This window comes from Salvelinus namaycush, chromosome 27 (assembly GCF_016432855.1).
Source record: "Salvelinus namaycush isolate Seneca chromosome 27, SaNama_1.0, whole genome shotgun sequence".
NCBI lineage: Eukaryota > Metazoa > Chordata > Actinopteri > Salmoniformes > Salmonidae > Salvelinus > Salvelinus namaycush.
In genome coordinates, this window is record NC_052333.1 from 11,812 (window position 1) to 30,000 (window position 18,189).

The following is an 18,189-nucleotide window of genomic DNA, read 5'->3' on the forward strand; positions in this document are numbered from 1 at the left end:
GAGAGAGAGAGAGAGAGAGAGAGAGAGAGAGGGGGGGGGGGAGAGAGAGAGAGAAAGAGGGGAGAGAGAGAGAGAGAGGGGTTCTAATTCTGGCGCATGAGCTGAGGGAGTGTTAGCGCGCGACTGTAATTACAGCGTCTTGAGCCCATCTGGTCCGCAACGAGCCGGTCATGACACAACACCGCACCTACTGAGCTTTACCCCGTGTGTGTGCCAGCAGGATATGATGGAGATGGTGTGGATAGGACTGGGCCTTCAGCTCCTCCTCTACCAGACATGGGCCCAGTCTTCATATCATCCCTTACACCATGTACTCCATGCTCAAACAGGTAAGACTGCCGTGTGTGTGGTGTGTGTGTGTGTGGTGTGTGTGTGTATGTGTGTGTGTGTGTGCGTGGTGTGTGTGTGTGTGTGTATGTGTGAGGTGTGTGTATGTGTGTGTGTGAGGTGTGTGTGTGTGTGTGTGTGTGTGTGTGTGTGTGTGTGTGTGTGTGTGTGTGTGTGTGTGTGTGTGTGTGTGTGTGTGTGTGTGTGTGTGTGTGTGTGTGTGTGTGTGCGTGCGCGTGCGCGTGCGCGCGTGTGTGTGTGTGTGTGTGTGTGTGAGGAGGTGTCACTCTGACTGCTAGACTCAACTCCATCATGTGTTTCAGCTTTATTGATTTCTCTTAAATGGCTGTCTGTCATTGGTTCTGCCATGTGTCTGTCAGCCCTCAGGTCCCTGGATGAGCCAGTGAGGGTTGACCCCTGCTGTCTCTTGGCCCCTCCCCCACCCCCACTCTTCCCTCCACCTACCCTGCTCTGGAAGCGACGGACTGCGGTGAGGTTATACACACACACACACACACACACACACACACACACACACACACACACACACACACAGACACACACACACACACACACACACACACACACACACACACACACACACACACACACACACACACACACACACACACACACACACACACACACACACACACACACACACACCATAACCGATGAGTAACCTTGTCTTGCACCTGAAGACCCACAGCTATTGCCTGGACTTTAGCTCCCATTATTGACAGACAGCTCCTGTTGGATACCCAATCAGACACTGTTACATAACCTGTGTTTGAAGGTTGACTATCCAGTGATAGGAGGAGGAGGAGGAGGAGGAGGAGGAGAGGAGGAAGAGCAGAGGTATAAACACCTGCCTGTGATCCCTGGATGTGAACCAGGACCCCAGGGGCCCAACGGACCCCCAGGACCAGAGGTGTGTGTGTGTGTGTGTGTGTGTGTGTGTGTGTGTGTGTGTGTGTGTGTGTGTGTGTGTGTGTGTGTGTGTGTGTGTGTGTGTGTGTGTGTGTGTGTGTGTGTGTGTGTGTGTGTGTGTGTGTGTGTGTGTGTCATTATAAATGTGTGAGCTGTATCAATTGTTTTCAGGGTCCCAGTGGGATGCCAGGAATTAGAGGACCAAAGGGAGAACAGGTGAATATTATGTGTGTCTGTGTGTCTGTGTGTCTGTGTGTCTTCATGTCTGTGTGTCTGTGTGTCTACATGTCTGTGTGTCTGTGTGTCTACATGTCTGTGTGTCTGTGTGTCTTCATGTCTGTGTGTCTACATGTCTGTGTGTCTTCATGTCTGTGTGTCTACATGTCTGTGTGTCTTCATGTCTGTGTGTCTACATGTCTGTGTGTCTGTGTGTATACATGTCTGTGTGTCTGTGTGTCTTCATGTCTGTGTGTCTTCATGTCTGTTTGTCTACATGTCTGTGTGTCTGTGTGTCTACATGTCTGTGTGTCTGTGTGTCTTCATGTCTGTGTGTCTACATGTCTGTGTGTCTACATGTCTGTGTGTCTACATGCCTGTGTGTCTACATGTCTGTGTGTCTGTGTGTCTTCATGTCTGTGTGTCTACATGTCTGTGTGTCTGTGTGTCTACATGTCTGTGTGTCTACATGTCTGTGTGTCTACATGTCTGTGTGTCTGTGTGTCTACATGTCTGTGTGTCTACATGTCTGTGTGTCTGTGTGTCTACATGTCTGTGTGTCTGTGTGTCTACATGTCTGTGTGTCTACATGCCTGTGTGTCTACATGTCTGTGTGTCTACATGCCTGTGTGTCTACATGTCTGTGTGTCTGTGTGTCTTCATGTCTGTGTGTCTACATGTCTGTGTGTCTGTGTGTCTTCATGTCTGTGTGTCTGTGTGTCTGTGTGTCTACATGTCTGTGTGTCTACATGCCTGTGTGTCTTCATGTCTGTGTGTCTACATGTCTGTGTGTCTACATGTCTGTGTGTCTGTGTGTCTTCATGTCTGTGTGTCTACATGTCTGTGTGTCTGTGTGTCTTCATGTCTGTGTGTCTGTGTGTCTGTGTGTCTACATGTCTGTGTGTCTGTGTGTCTGTGTGTCTACATGTCTGTGTGTCTACATGCCTGTGTGTCTGTGTGTCTACATGTCTGTGTGTCTACATGTCTGTGTGTCTGTGTGTCTGTGTGTCTACATGCCTGTGTGTCTACATGCCTGTGTGTCTTCATGCCTGTGTGTCTTCATGTCTGTGTGTCTACATGCCTGTGTGTCTACATGCCTGTGTGTCTTCATGTCTGTGTGTCTACATGCCTGTGTGTCTTCATGTCTGTGTGTCTACATGTCTGTGTGTCTTCATGCCTGTGTGTCTACATGTCTGTGTGTCTACATGCCTGTGTGTCTTCATGTCTGTGTGTCTACATGCCTGTGTGTCTTCATGTCTGTGTGTCTACATGCCTGTGTGTCTACATGCCTGTGTGTCTTCATGTCTGTGTGTCTACATGCCTGTGTGTCTTCATGTCTGTGTGTCTACATGTCTGTGTGTCTACATGTCTGTGTGTCTACATGTCTGTGTGTCTGTGTGTCTACATGTCTGTGTGTCTGTGTGTCTACATGTCTGTGTGTCTACATGTCTGTGTGTCTACATGCCTGTGTGTCTACATGTCTGTGTGTCTACATGTCTGTGTGTCTGTTTGTCTACATGTCTGTGTGTCTGTGTGTCTACATGTCTGTGTGTCTGTGTGTCTACATGTCTGTGTGTCTACATGTCTGTGTGACTACATGTCTGTGTGTCTACATGTCTGTGTGTCTGTGTTGTTGTGTGTCTACATGTCTGTGTGTCTACATGTCTGTGTGTGTGTGTCTACATGTCTGTGTGTCTACATGTCTGTGTGTCTGTGTGTCTACATGTCTGTGTGTCTGTGTGTCTACATGTCAACATGTCTGTGTGTCTACATGTCTGTGTGTCTGTGTGTCTACATGTCTGTGTGTCTGTGTGTCTACATGTCTGTGTGTCTGTGTGTCTACATGTCAACATGTCTGTGTGTCTACATGTCAACATGTCTGTGTGTCTACAGTCATGGCCAAAAGTTTTGAGAATTACACAAATATTAATTTTCACAAAGTTTGCTGCTTCAGTGTCTTTAGAAATTTTTGTCAGATGTTACTATGGAATACTGAAGTATAATTACAAGTATTTCATAAGTGAAAAATGCTTTTATTGACAATTACATGACGTTGATGCAAAGAGTCAATATTTGCAATGTTGACCCTTCTTTTTCAAGACCTCTGCAATCCGCCCTGGCATGCTGTCAATTAACTTCTGGGCCACATCCTGACTGATGGCAGCCCATTCTTGCATAATCAATGCTTGGAGTTTGTCAGAATTTGTGGGTTTTTGTTTGTCCACCTGCCTCTTGAGGATTGACCACAAGGTCTCAATGGGATCAAGGTCTGGGGAGTTTCCTAGCCATGGACCCAAAATATCAATGTTTTGTTCCCCGAGCCACTTAGTTATCACTTTTGCCTTATGGCAAGGTGCTCCATCATGCTGGAAAAGGCATTGTTTGTCACTGCTTTACTGTTGGCATGACACAGGACTGATGGTAGTGCTCACCTTGTCTTCTCCAGGACAAGCTTTTTTCCGGATGACCCAAACAATCAGAAAGGGGATTCATCAGAGAAAATGACTAAATGACTTTACCCCAGTCCTCAGCAGTCCAATCCCTGTACCTTTTGCAGAATATCAGTCTGTCCCTGATGTTTTTCCTGGAGAGAAGTGGCTTCTTTGCTGCCCTTCTTGACACCAGGCCATCCTCCAAAAGTCTTTGCCTCACTGTGCATGCAGATGCACTCACACCTGCCTGCTGCCATTCCTGAGCAAGCTCTGTACTGGTGGTGCCCCGATCCCGCAGCTGAATCAACTTTAGGAGACAGTCCTGGCGCTTGCTGGACTTTCTTGGGTGCCCTGAAGCCTTCTTCACAACAATTGAACCGCTCTCCTTGAAGTTCTTGATGATCCGATAAATGGTTGATTTAGGTGCAATTTTACTGGCAGCAATATCCTTGCCTGTGAAGCCCTTTTTATGCAAAGCAATGATGACGGCACGTGTTTCCTTGCAGGTAACCATGGTTGACAGAGGAAGAACAATTATTCCAAGCACCACCCTCCTTTTGAAGCTTCTAGTCTGTTATTCAAACTCAATCAGCATGACAGAGTGATCTCCAGCCTTGTCTTCGTCAACACTCACACCTATGTTAACGAGAGAATCACTGACATGATGTCAGCTGGTCCTTTTGTGGCAGGGCTGAAATGCAGTGGAAATGTTTTTGGGGGATTCAGTTCATTTGCATGGCAAAAAAGGACTTTGCAATTAATTGCAATTCATCTGATCACTCTTCATAACATTCTGGAATATATGCAAATTGCCATCATACAAACTGAGGCAGCAGACTTTGTGAAAATGTATATTTGTGTCATTCTCAAAACTTTTGGCCACGACTGTACATGTCTGTGTGTCTACATGTCTGTGTGTCTACATGTCTGTGTGTCTACATGGCTGTGTGTCTACATGTCTGTGTGTCTACATGTCTGTGTGTCTACATGGCTGTGTGTCTACATGTCTGTTTGTCTACATGTCTGTGTGTCTACATGTCTGTTTGTGTGCATAAGAGATGTTATTGACACCATCAGAGACACATTTTGTGCGGAAGGCATTTTGTGTGTGTGTGTGTGTTTGTGTGCGTGTGTGTTTGTGTTTGTCATACATTGTGTCCTTAACAGATTCTCTGAGTACTAATGAACACATCCCTCGTTTCTTCTTGTCATCCAGGGAGAGATCGGACGACCAGGGTCAAAGGTGAGACTCCACACAGACACACAGACACACCCACACACCACACCACACTGTTTAATGGGGCACCAAGCTGAAGTCAGATATCATGTTCGCTCAGGATTCAAGATATTTGATAAAAAGTCCTGTATTTTTTTTTTCTATCCTGTGTCTCTTTTGTTTCATTCATCAGTTGGAGTTCTGTGGTTATTGATTTAACTACTGTCTTGGATCGGGTCTGCAGCAGGTTCTGACAACGTTTCAAGAGAGCCAGTTAATGTATAACCATTGTTTTCTACGAGCCTGTGGATCCTAATACAGTAGTGTGTTTCATCTGTATGGAATTCAGTAAATCCTTTTTGCAGTAGTGTAAATGTGCCTTTTGTTTACTCCAGGGTCGTACTGGTCCTCCTGGGTTACCAGGTAGACACGGACCAGCCGGATGGCCCGGTCCAGAGGGACCCAACGTAAGTCTCTCACGCCTCTTAATGAATACCTCTCTACGGAGGTCTTGTGGTGTCAGCAACACGCAGGTGAATAAACCTTCTGTTTCCAGGGACAGAAAGGAGACCCAGGATTGATGGGCCTGCCGGGGTTGAGAGGACCACATGGGGCTAAGGTCTGTAATCACAGAAACACAATCAAACAAACATATTTCCTCCTCTCACACACAAATGGACACACATGCAAACCACCATCCACACCAGAACAGAGATCATTAATACAGGTAAACACCATACACACAAGAACAGAGATCATTAATACAGGTAAACACCATACACACCAGAACAGAGATCATTAATACAGGTAAACACCATACACACCAGAACAGAGATCATTAATACAGGTAAACACCATACACACCAGAACAGAGATCATTAATACAGGTAAACACCATACACACAAGAACAGAGATCATTAGTACAGGTAAACACCATACACACAAGAACAGAGATCATTAATACAGGTAAACACCATACACACCAGAACAGAGATCATGAATACAGGTAAACACCATACACACCAGAACAGAGGTCATTAATACAGGTAAACACCATACACACCAGAACAGAGATCATTAATACAGGTAAACACCATACACACCAGAACAGAGATCATTAATACAGGTAAACACCATACACACAAGAACAGAGATCATTAATACAGGTAAACACCATACACACCAGAACAGAGATCATTAATACAGGTAAACACCATACACACAAGAACAGAGATCATTAATACAGGTAAACACCATACACACAAGAACAGAGATCATTAATACAGGTAAACACCATACACACCAGAACAGAGATCATTAATACAGGTAAACACCATACACACCAGAACGGAGATCATTAATACAGGTAAACACCATACACACCAGAACGGAGATCATTAATACAGGTAAACACCATACACACCAGAACAGAGATCATTAATACAGGTAAACACCATACACACCAGAACAGAGATCATTAATACAGGTAAACACCATACACACAAGAACAGAGATCATTAGTACAGGTAAACACCATACACACAAGAACAGAGATCATTAATACAGGTAAACACCATACACACCAGAACAGAGATCATTAATACAGGTAAACACCATACACACCAGAACAGAGGTCATTAATACAGGTAAACACCATACACACCAGAACAGAGATCATTAATACAGGTAAACACCATACACACCAGAACAGAGATCATTAATACAGGTAAACACCATACACACAAGAACAGAGATCATTAATACAGGTAAACACCATACACACCAGAACAGAGATCATTAATACAGGTAAACACCATACACACAAGAACAGAGATCATTAATACAGGTAAACACCATACACACAAGAACAGAGATCATTAATACAGGTAAACACCATACACACCAGAACAGAGATCATTAGTACAGGTAAACACCATACACACCAGAACAGAGATCATGAATACAGGTAAACACCATACACACCAGAACAGAGATCATTAATACAGGTAAACACCATACACACCAGAACAGAGATCATGAATACAGGTAAACACCATACACACAAGAACAGAGATCATTAATACAGGTAAACACCATACACACAAGAACAGAGATCATTAATACAGGTAAACACCATACACACCAGAACAGAGATCATGAATACAGGTAAACACCATACACACCAGAACAGAGGTCATTAATACAGGTAAACACCATACACACCAGAACAGAGATCAGTAATACAGGTAAACACCATACACACCAGAACAGAGATCATTAATACAGGTAAACACCATACACACCAGAACAGAGATCATTAATACAGGTAAACACCATACACACCAGAACGGAGATCATTAATACAGGTAAACACCATACACACCAGAACAGAGATCATTAATACAGGTAAACACCATACACACAAGAACAGAGATCATTAATACAGGTAAACACCATACACACCAGAACAGAGATCATTAATACAGGTAAACACCATACACACCAGAACAGAGATCATTAATACAGGTAAACACCATACACACCAGAACAGAGATCATTAATACAGGTAAACACCATACACACAAGAACAGAGATCATTAATACAGGTAAACACCATACACACAAGAACAGAGATCATTAATACAGGTAAACACCATACACACCAGAACAGAGATCATTAGTACAGGTAAACACCATACACACCAGAACAGAGATCATGAATACAGGTAAACACCATACACACCAGAACAGAGATCATTAATACAGGTAAACACCATACACACAAGAACAGAGATCATGAATACAGGTAAACACCATACACACCAGAACAGAGATCATTAATACAGGTAAACACCATACACACCAGAACAGAGATCATTAATACAGGTAAACACCATACACACCAGAACAGAGGTCATTAAGACATGATTTCTCTCTCTCACTCCAGGGTCTTCCTGGTTATAAAGGAGAGAAGGTGAGCTCAGATCATACTCATCATACCATGCTGTTATAACTACATTACCCAGATCATAGTCATCAGGCCATAACTACATTACCCAGATCATACTGATCATTACCCAGATCATACTCATCATTACCCAGATCATACTTATCATTACCCAGATCATACTCATCATTACCCAGATCATACTGATCATTACCCAGATCATACTTATCATTACCCAGATCATACTTATCATTACCCATATCATACTCATCATTACCCAGATCATACTTATCGTTACCCAGATCATACTTATCATTACCCAGATCATACTTATCATTACCCAGATCATACTTATCATTACCTAGATCATACTCATCATTACCCAGATCATACTTATCATTACCCAGATCATACTCATCATTACCCAGATCATACTTATCATTACCCATATCATACTTATCATTACCCAGATCATACTTACGCCAGATCATACCACGCTGCTCAAACTACATTACCCATAATGATTAGGATTCTATCATATACTCTCTCTCTCCCGCCCTCCCGCCAGGGGTCTCGTGGGGATTCAGGCGTATTGGGACCGAAGGGGAACAAGGTGGGTCTTGTAACTGGACGTCATCTAGCTAGTCAGAGCTAACCTAGCATTGTGCATTAACCTAGCATTGTGTATTAACCTAGCATTGTGCTTTAGTAACCTAGCATTGTGCTTTAACCTAGCATTGTGCATTAACCTAGCATTGTGCATTAACCTAGCATTGTGCTTTAACCTAGCATTGTGCTTTAACCTAGCATTGTGTATTAACCTAGCATTGTGCTTTAACCTAGCATTGTGCATTAACCTAGCATTGTGCATTAACCTAGCATTGTGCTTTAACCTAGCATTGTGAATTAACCTAGCATTGTGCTTTAACCTAGCATTGTGTATTAACCTAGCATTCTGCTTTAACCTAGCTTTGTGCTTTAACCTAGCATGGTGCTTTAACCTAGCATTGTGTATTAACCTAGCATTGTGTATTAACCTAGCATTGTGCATTAACCTAGCATTGTGCATTAACCTAGCATTGTGCATTAACATAGCATTGTGCATTAACCTAGCATTGTGTATTAACCTAGCATTGTGTATTAACCTAGCATTGTGCATTAACCTAGCATTGTGCTTTAACCTAGCATTGTGTATTAACCTAGCATTGTGCTTTAACCTAGCATTGTGTATTAACCTAGCATTGTGCATTAACCTAGCATTGTGCTTTAACCTAGCCTTGTGTATTAACCTAGCATTGTGCTTTAACCTAGCATTGTGCATTAACCTAGCATTGTGTATTAACCTAGCATTGTGCTTTCACCTAGCATTGTGCATTAACCTAGCATTGTGCATTAACCTAGCATTGTGTATTAACCTAGCATTGTGCATTAACCTAGCATTGTGCATTAACCTAGCATTGTGCATTAACCTAGCATTGTGTATTAACCTAGCATTGTGCATTAACCTAGCATTGTGCATTAACCTAGCACTGTGCATTAACAACACCTTCTCAGAGACAGCGAGGGAGCTGATGCTTCTTTCTCTTCTATGTTCTTCTCTCTAGGGTTCCAGAGGCCTGTCTGGGATGTCGGGACACAAGGTGAAAAACAACAACCCACGGGATCTATATTATTTAAAAAAAAATAGTTTATTATCTCTGTTCTTTCTTTTCTCAGGGAGAGATGGGATCGAAGGGAGACCCGGGAATTTCAGGCAAAAGAGGTCCCGCTGGCCGACCTGGGAAGACTGGAAAACAGGTGGGAGAGAGTGGAGAAATGTAGAGACGTTAGAAGCCCTCTAAGAAGGTGGTTTACAGAGTATTCGTGTGTTAGTCAGCTCAGTGCCGAGGATGTTATAATCTAATGATATATGTCATTTAGCATTTAATCCAACCTACGATCCTTGGTGTTGCTCTGTACTCTCCTCAACTGAGCCACACAGGATATGTGTGTGTAGGAGGGGGTAGCCCATTGGTACCAGATTCTTGACACAGACACACCCCTGTCCTTACCCTGTCATCTGATAGGTGTCTCCTCCAGAGCTAATTCTGTCAAACACGGTGTATTTCCTGTTCTATATTAAAACCTCTACGTGTGGAGCTCTGAGAAAGCTTTCTCTGAGCCTGTTGGTCCAAGACCCTATTCTCTCTCTCTCTCTCTCTCTCTCTCTCTCTCTCTCTCTCTCTCTCTCTCTCTCGCTCTCTCGCTCTCTCCCTCTCTCTATTCCTCTCTTTCTTTCTCTCTCTCTCCCTCTCCCTCTCTCTCTCTTTCTCTCTCTCTCTTTCTCTCTCTCTCTCGCTCAGTAGCTCTCAATTCAATTTAAAAGGTTTTATTGCCATAGAACGTGTTCCCACATACATAGCCAAAGTAAACATATAGACACATATCAAATCAATGATGACACAGATACATAATAATAGGAAAAATAATAATTCTCCAGTAGTAACAACTAACAGGACACTACAGTAACAAAAGGTAGCGACGTTGTCGATCTGGTTGGTCGTTCCACTGGCTGTCTCTACGGGTGTGGACGGAAGCTACTAATATGTCACGAAGGGGGTTTTCTCACAATACATATTAGATTTGTCCATTTCTGATTTGTTTTCAATGTAGGGGAAGAAAATTGCCTGTAAGTCTGTATAGTTCTGACATTGTAGGACAAAATGTAGCTCTATCTGTATAGTTCTGGTAGAGTAGGACAAAATGTAGCTCTATCTGTATAGTTCTGGTAGAGTAGGACAAAATGGAGCTCTATCTGTATAGTTCTGGTAGAGTAGGACAAAATGTAGCTCTATCTGTATAGTTCTGGTAGAGTAGGACAAAATGGAGCTCTATCTGTATAGTTCTGGTAGAGTAGGACAAAATGGAGCTCTATCTGTATAGTTCTGGTAGAGTAGGACAAAATGGAGCTCTATCTGTATAGTTCTGGTAGAGTAGGACAAAATGGAGCTCTATCTGTATAGTTCTGGTAGAGTAGGACAAAATGGAGCTCTATCTGTATAGTTCTGGTAGAGTAGGACAAAATGGAACTCTGTCTGTATAGTTCTGGTAGAGTAGGACAAAATGGAGCTCTATCTGTATAGTTCTGGTAGGGTAGGACAAAATGGAACTCTGTCTGTATAGTTCTGGTAGAGTAGGACAAAATGGAACTCTGTCTGTATAGTTCTGGTAGAGTAGGACAAAATGGAACTCTGTCTGTATAGTTCTGGTAGGGTAGGACAAAATGGAACTCTGTCTGTATAGTTCTGGTAGAGTAGGACAAAATGGAGCTCTGTCTGTATAGTTCTGACGGTGTAGGACAAAATGTAGCCGTGTCTGCTGCAATCTCTCTCTCTCTCTCTGTGAAGATTTTACGAGCCATCAAGACTATCATTGGTGTCCCCAACTACATAGATCACCTTAAGAGTGTGTGTGTGTGTGTGTGTGTGTGTGTGTGTGTGTGTGTGTGTGTGTGTGTGTGTGTGTGTGTGTGTGTGTGTGTGTGTGTGTGTGTGTGTGTGTGTGTGTGTGTGTGTGTGTAGGGTAAAAAGGGTCAGGGTGGAATCCCAGGTCCTATGGGTCCTACAGGTCCTGCTGGTCCCTCTGGTCATCCTGGACCCCCTGGACTACCTGCCTCAGGTAGGATAATCCCCCTGGACTACCTGCCTCAGGTAGGATAATAATCCCTGGACTACCTGCCTCAGGTAGGATAATACCGCCTGGACTACCTGCCTCAGGTAGGATAAGACCCCCTGAACTACCTGCCTCAGGTAAGATAAGACCCCCTGGACTACCTGCCTCAGGTAAGATAAGACCCCCTGGACTACCTGCCTCAGGTAAGATAAGACCACCTGGACTACCTGCCTCAGGTAAGATAAGACCCCCTGGACTACCTGCCTCAGGTAAAATAAGACCCCCTGGACTACCTGCCTCAGGTAAGATAAGACCCCCTGGACTACCTGCCTCAGGTAAGATAAGACCCCCTTGACAACCTGCCTCAGGTATGATAAGACCCCCTGGACTACCTGCCTCAGGTAAGATAAGACCACCTGGACTACCTGCCTCAGGTAACATAAGACCCCTGGACTACCTGCCTCAGGTAAGATAAGACCACCTGGACTACCTGCCTCAGGTAACATAAGACCACCTGGACTACCTGCCTCAGATAAGATAAGACCACCTGGACTACCTGCCTCAGGTAACATAAGACCACCTGGACTACCTGCCTCAGATAAGATAAGACCCCCTGGACTACCTGCCTCAGGTAAGATAAGACCACCTGGACTACTTGCCTCAGGTAAGATAAGACCCCCTGGACTACCTGCCTCAGGAAGATAAGACTCCCTGGACTACCTGCCTCAAGTAACATAAGACCCCTGGACTACCTGCCTCAGGTAAGATAAGACCACCTGGACTACCTGCCTCAGGTAAGATAAGACCACCTGGACTACCTGCCTCAGGTAAGATAAGACCCCTGGACTACCTGCCTCAGGTAAGATAAGACCACCTGGACTACCTGCCTCAGGTAAGATAAGACCACCTGGACTACCTGCCTCAGGTAAGGGGCATGAATGCTTTCTGAAAACACTTTATATTTTTGTGTATTCTGTGTAAGTGTGTTTATTTTTGAATAAGAGTCTGTTGTGATGATCTGTGCGTGTGTACGCGCGTGCATGCGCGCGTGTGTGTGTGTGTGTGTGTGTGTGTGTGTGTGTGTGTGTCCAGCCCTGTACCTGGTGGGGGAGAAGGGAGAAAAAGGTGTAGCAGGACATCCAGGTCACTGTGACTGTAACACCTATGGTGGTAACACCCCTCAGGGAGTCAACAGCCCCCCCTACGCCAGTTACACACAACGGGGCAACTATCACAAAGTCCCTGCGGTGAGACAAACCTCCTCTCACTCCCTCGCTCTTTACACACCTCTACTCAGTCCCTTGCTCTTAACACACCTCTACTCAGTCCCCCACTCTTTACAAACCTCCTCTCACTCCCTCGCTCTTTACACACCTCTACTCAGTCCCTTGCTCTTAACACACCTCTACTCAGTCCCCCGCTCTATACACACCTCTACTCAGTCCCTCGCTCTTTACAAACCTCTACTCAGTCCCCTGCTCTTTACACACCTCTACTCAGTCCCTCGCTCTTAACACACCTCTACTCAGTCCCTCGCTCTTAACACACCTCTATTCAGTCCCTCGCTCTTTACAAACCTCTACTCAGTCCCCTGCTCTTTACACACCTCTACTCAGTCTTTCGTTCTTTCCACACCTCTACTCAGTCCCTCGCTCTTTACAAACCTCTACTCAGTCCCTCGCTCTTTACAAACCTCTACTCAGTCCCTTGCTCTTAACACACCTCTACTCAGTCCCCCACTCTTTACAAACCTCCTCTCACTCCCTCGCTCTTTACACACCTCTACTCAGTCCCTTGCTCTTAACACACCTCTACTCAGTCCCCCGCTCTATACACACCTCTACTCAGTCCCTCGCTCTTTACAAACCTCTACTCAGTCCCCTGCTCTTTACACACCTCTACTCAGTCCCTCGCTCTTAACACACCTCTACTCAGTCCCTCGCTCTTAACACACCTCTATTCAGTCCCTCGCTCTTTACAAACCTCTACTCAGTCCCCTGCTCTTTACACACCTCTACTCAGTCTTTCGTTCTTTCCACACCTCTACTCAGTCCCTCGCTCTTTACAAACCTCTACTCAGTCCCTCGCTCTTTACAAACCTCTACTCAGTCCCTCGCTCTTTACAAACCTCTACTCAGTCCCCTGCTCTTTACACACCTCTACTCAGTCCCTCGCTCTTTACACATCTCTACTCAGTCCCTCGCTCTTTACACACCTCTACTCAGTCCCTCGCTCTTTACACACCTATACTCAGTCCCTCGCTCTTTACACACCTCTACTCAGTCCCTCGCTCTTTACACACCTCTACTCAGTCCCTCGCTCTTTACACACCTCTACTCAGTCCCTCGCTCTTTACACACCTCTACTCAGTCCCTCGCTCTTTACACACCTCTACTCAGTCCCTCGCTCTTTACACACCTCTACTCAGTCCCTCGCTCTTTACACACCTCTACTCAGTCCCTTGCTCTTTACACACCTATACTCGGTCCCTCACTCTTTACACACCTCTACTCACTCACTCTCTCTCTCTGTCCCTCTCTCTATCTCTCTGTCCTCTCTATCCCTCTCTTTTTCTATCACGTACACCACCTACAGTACACTTCTCAAGTACTCAAGTTGGACAACTTCAATATGTATTAGTTTCTTTGCAATATTTATTGAAAGTTTTCTGTCTGGTCTCTATGTAGATCTTTGTAGTGGACAGTGAGGAGGAGTTAGACCGTCTCCACACGGTCAATGCCATCGCCTTCAGGAAGGACCAGAGATCTCTCTACTTCAAAAACAAAGATGGCTGGCAGCCCATACAGGTACTATACTATACTATACTATACTATACAGGTACTGTACTATACAGGTACTATTCTATACTATACAGGTACTATACAGGTAATAAGTGATTACTTCCCCTCGTGTTAGGGATGCACACAATCACAGCACCAGATCAGGTGTGCTTATACAGGTTCAGGAGTAATGCTGGGAAAGGTACTTTCTTTTAAACTGGAGCCTCAGAATGGAATGAGTTGCCTCTGCCTATAAAAACAACGTCCTCTCTGGGCAGCTTTAAAAATAAAGTAAAAATATGTTTGATGTCCTCTGTGCCCATATGAATAACCCCTATGATGTAACTGGGATGATGAGATAGATGTTCTTCTTTTATGTTTTTGTTGTATTATTTCACTGCCATACTGTGTTCCATCTTGTCCAGCCATCTTGTCTCAAGAGGACCACAATGGAAATAAGTCCCAGACTTTATCGTGTGTTATCCTCGATGATTTTATTCATGTGCATGTATGGCTTTTAAGTTTTATGTGTGCTTGCTTTTTAAAATGGTCGAATTAATAAACTAAACTAAACTAAGATACTTTACTATACTATACAGGTACTATATTATACAGGTACTATACTATGCAGGTACTATACAGGTACTTTACTATACAGGTACTATACTACACAGGTACTATACTATACAGGTACTATATTATATTTGTATTGTATTGTACAGATAATTTACTATACTATACAGGTACTATATTATATATGTATTGTATTGTACAGATCATTTACTATACTATACAGGTACTATATTATATTTGTATTGTATTGTACAGATAATTTACTATACTATACAGGTACTATATTATATATGTATTGTATTGTACAGATCATTTACTATACTATACAGGTACTATATTATATTTGTATTGTATTGTACAGATAATTTACTATACTATACAGGTACTATATTATATTTGTATTGTATTGTACAGATAATTTACTATACTATACAGGTACTATATTATATATGTATTGTATTGTACAGATCATTTACTATACTATACAGGTACTATATTATATTTGTATTGTATTGTACAGATAATTTACTATACTATACAGGTACTATATTATATTTGTATTGTATTGTACAGATAATTTACTATACTATACAGGTACTATATTATATATGTATTGTATTGTACAGATCATTTACTATACTATACAGGTACTATATTATATTTGTATTGTATTGTACAGATCATTTACTATACTATACAGGTACTATATTATATATGTATTGTATTGTACAGATAATTTACTATACTATACAGGTACTATATTATATTTGTATTGTATTGTACAGATAATTTACTATACTATACAGGTACTATATTATATATGTATTGTATTGTACAGATAATTTACTATACTATACAGGTACTATATTATATATGTATTGTAGGAGACAGGGCTTTAGATGTCTTTGGCCCATCACCTCAGGAAAAACGAATGGTACTGACTAACAGAAATACAGCACTAAGCACACGAGAGTTCTAGATAGTTTTTACCATATTGAATACACCTCAGAATTGTGTATTTTGTGTATATTGTTATATGAAAGCGTATTTAATACAAATACAAATCTGTTAAAAGAAAAAAATAGCTGGGATTGAATGTTAAATCAAATGTTGTTAAACCGTGTTGTAGCCGGTCCAGGCGTTCCAGTCGACAGAGAAGGTTCCGGAGAGGATTGGTGTGTGTGGGGACGGACTGGTGCAGGCGCAGAACGGAGAGGAATGTGACGACGGAAACAAGGTCATCACGGACGCCTGTCTCAGTGAGTCACACACACACACGTACGTACGCACACACACATAGACACACTGATAATCATGCATAAACACAGACAAAAACACACATAGACAAAGTTTACAGGCAATGACATTGATAAAGTCACAATAGGAAATGCATGCATTCACACACACACACACACACACACACACACACACACACACACACACACACACACACACACACACACACACACACACACACACACACACACATACATGCAGAGAAAGACACACAATTACACATGCATACACAAACGCATTCACACACGTTAGCCTATAGGCCTCTGTCCCGACATACAATGTGAAAAGAGAAGCTAGGTAAATACTGACCGTTAGGTATATACTGTATATCACCGTTGGGTCATTAATCTGTCAGCCTGTCACTATTTCTCCAACTTAATTAAATTAGTTTTAAATGCTGTATCAGCATCAACGTCATAAATAGGGTTGCCAAAGCGATTAACAATCTCTCTCGCTTGCTCGCTCCCTTCCTCCCTCTTTATCTTCCTTCCTTTCTCTCTCTTCCTCTGTCTGTCTCTCTCCCTCCCATTCTCCCGCTCTCTCTCTCCATCCCTTCCTTCTCTCTCTCCCTCTCTCTCTCTCTCTCTCTCTCTCCCTCCCTCCCTCCCTCTCTCTTCATCCCTTCCATCTCTCTCTTCCTCCCCCTCTCCCTCTCTCTCTCCATCCCTTCCTTCTCCCTCTCTCACTCTCTCTCTCTCTCTTCATCCCTTCCTTCTATCTCCATCCCTTCCTTCTCTCGCTCCTCCTCTCCCTACCTCCCTCTCCCTCCCTCCCTCCCTCCCTCCCTCCCTCCCTCCCTCCCTCCCTCCCTCCCTCTCTCTCGCTCCCTCCCTCCCTCTCTCTCCCCCTCTCTCTCTCCATCCCTTCCTTCCTTCTCTCTCTCTCTCCTCCTCACTCTTCCTCCCCCTCTCCCTCTCTCTCTCATCCCTTCCTTCTCTCTCTCCCTCTCTCCTCTCTCCCTCCCTCTCTCTCTCTCTCTCTCTCTCTCTTCATCCCTTCCTTCTATCTCTCCATCCCTTCCTTCCTTCCTTCTCTCTCTCTCCTCCTCTCTCTCTCTCCCTCTCTTCCCTGTAGATTGTAGGTGGGCGTACTGTGGAGATGGCTATCGTCATGAGGGCCTGGAGGACTGTGATGGAAAAGACTTTGGCTACCAGACCTGCACATCATATCTCCCTGGGTATGTTCCCAGATGCCATCCTTCTACACACACACACACACACACACACACACACACACACACACACACACACACACACACACACACACACACACACACACACACACACACACACACACACACACACACACACACACACACACACACACACTATAGTGTCCTGTTAAAGTGTGTCCTCTCTTGTTTCAGGTCTTTTGGGAATCTCAGGTGTACCGAGTCCTGTTCCATTGATTCTACTGGCTGCAAATACTTCACCTGAGCCAATGAGAAGATGTTATTGCAGTATTACCAATTGTGATTGGTCCACCTTCAGCGAGCCTCTATTTTGATAGGTTTCTACTTCAGCTCTGTTCTGGAGTGTTCCATAAAGGAGGGCACCTACCTCTTATATGACTGACTGTGTGCAATTATGAAAAACTAAAACAAACAATGCATTTTCCTGTAAGCTACTGTTGGGGGACAGCTACGGCTACGGGAGATCCCTGTATTCTGTCTGGATGGTTTTGGCCGCATGACTAGGGCTGTGTGACTGTTCTAGTGGCTCTACGCTGGTATCTCTGGCTGTAGCTGTTAACGAATGTTAAAAGACACTGGAGCTAATTGTGCAATATGTGTAAGTTATACAGAAGTTATACAGTAAGTT

At 43.7% G+C, this 18,189-nt stretch overlaps 1 protein-coding gene across 1 annotated transcript; it reads left to right on the forward strand.

The window, feature by feature from the left end:
• The first annotated feature begins 308 nt into the window (after window positions 1-308).
• On the forward strand, window positions 309-18,126 carry LOC120021984 (acetylcholinesterase collagenic tail peptide-like). Its single transcript, XM_038965787.1, has 12 exons — window positions 309-329; window positions 1,124-1,258; window positions 1,429-1,473; window positions 5,122-5,148; window positions 5,517-5,588; window positions 9,786-9,866; window positions 11,630-11,726; window positions 12,813-12,967; window positions 14,408-14,527; window positions 16,203-16,332; window positions 17,444-17,546; window positions 17,736-18,126. The coding sequence occupies exons 1-12, from the start codon at window positions 309-311 to the stop codon at window positions 17,803-17,805; spliced, it is 1,056 nt and encodes a 351-aa protein (XP_038821715.1). The 3' UTR covers window positions 17,806-18,126.
• Window positions 18,127-18,189: the final 63 nt, after the last annotated feature.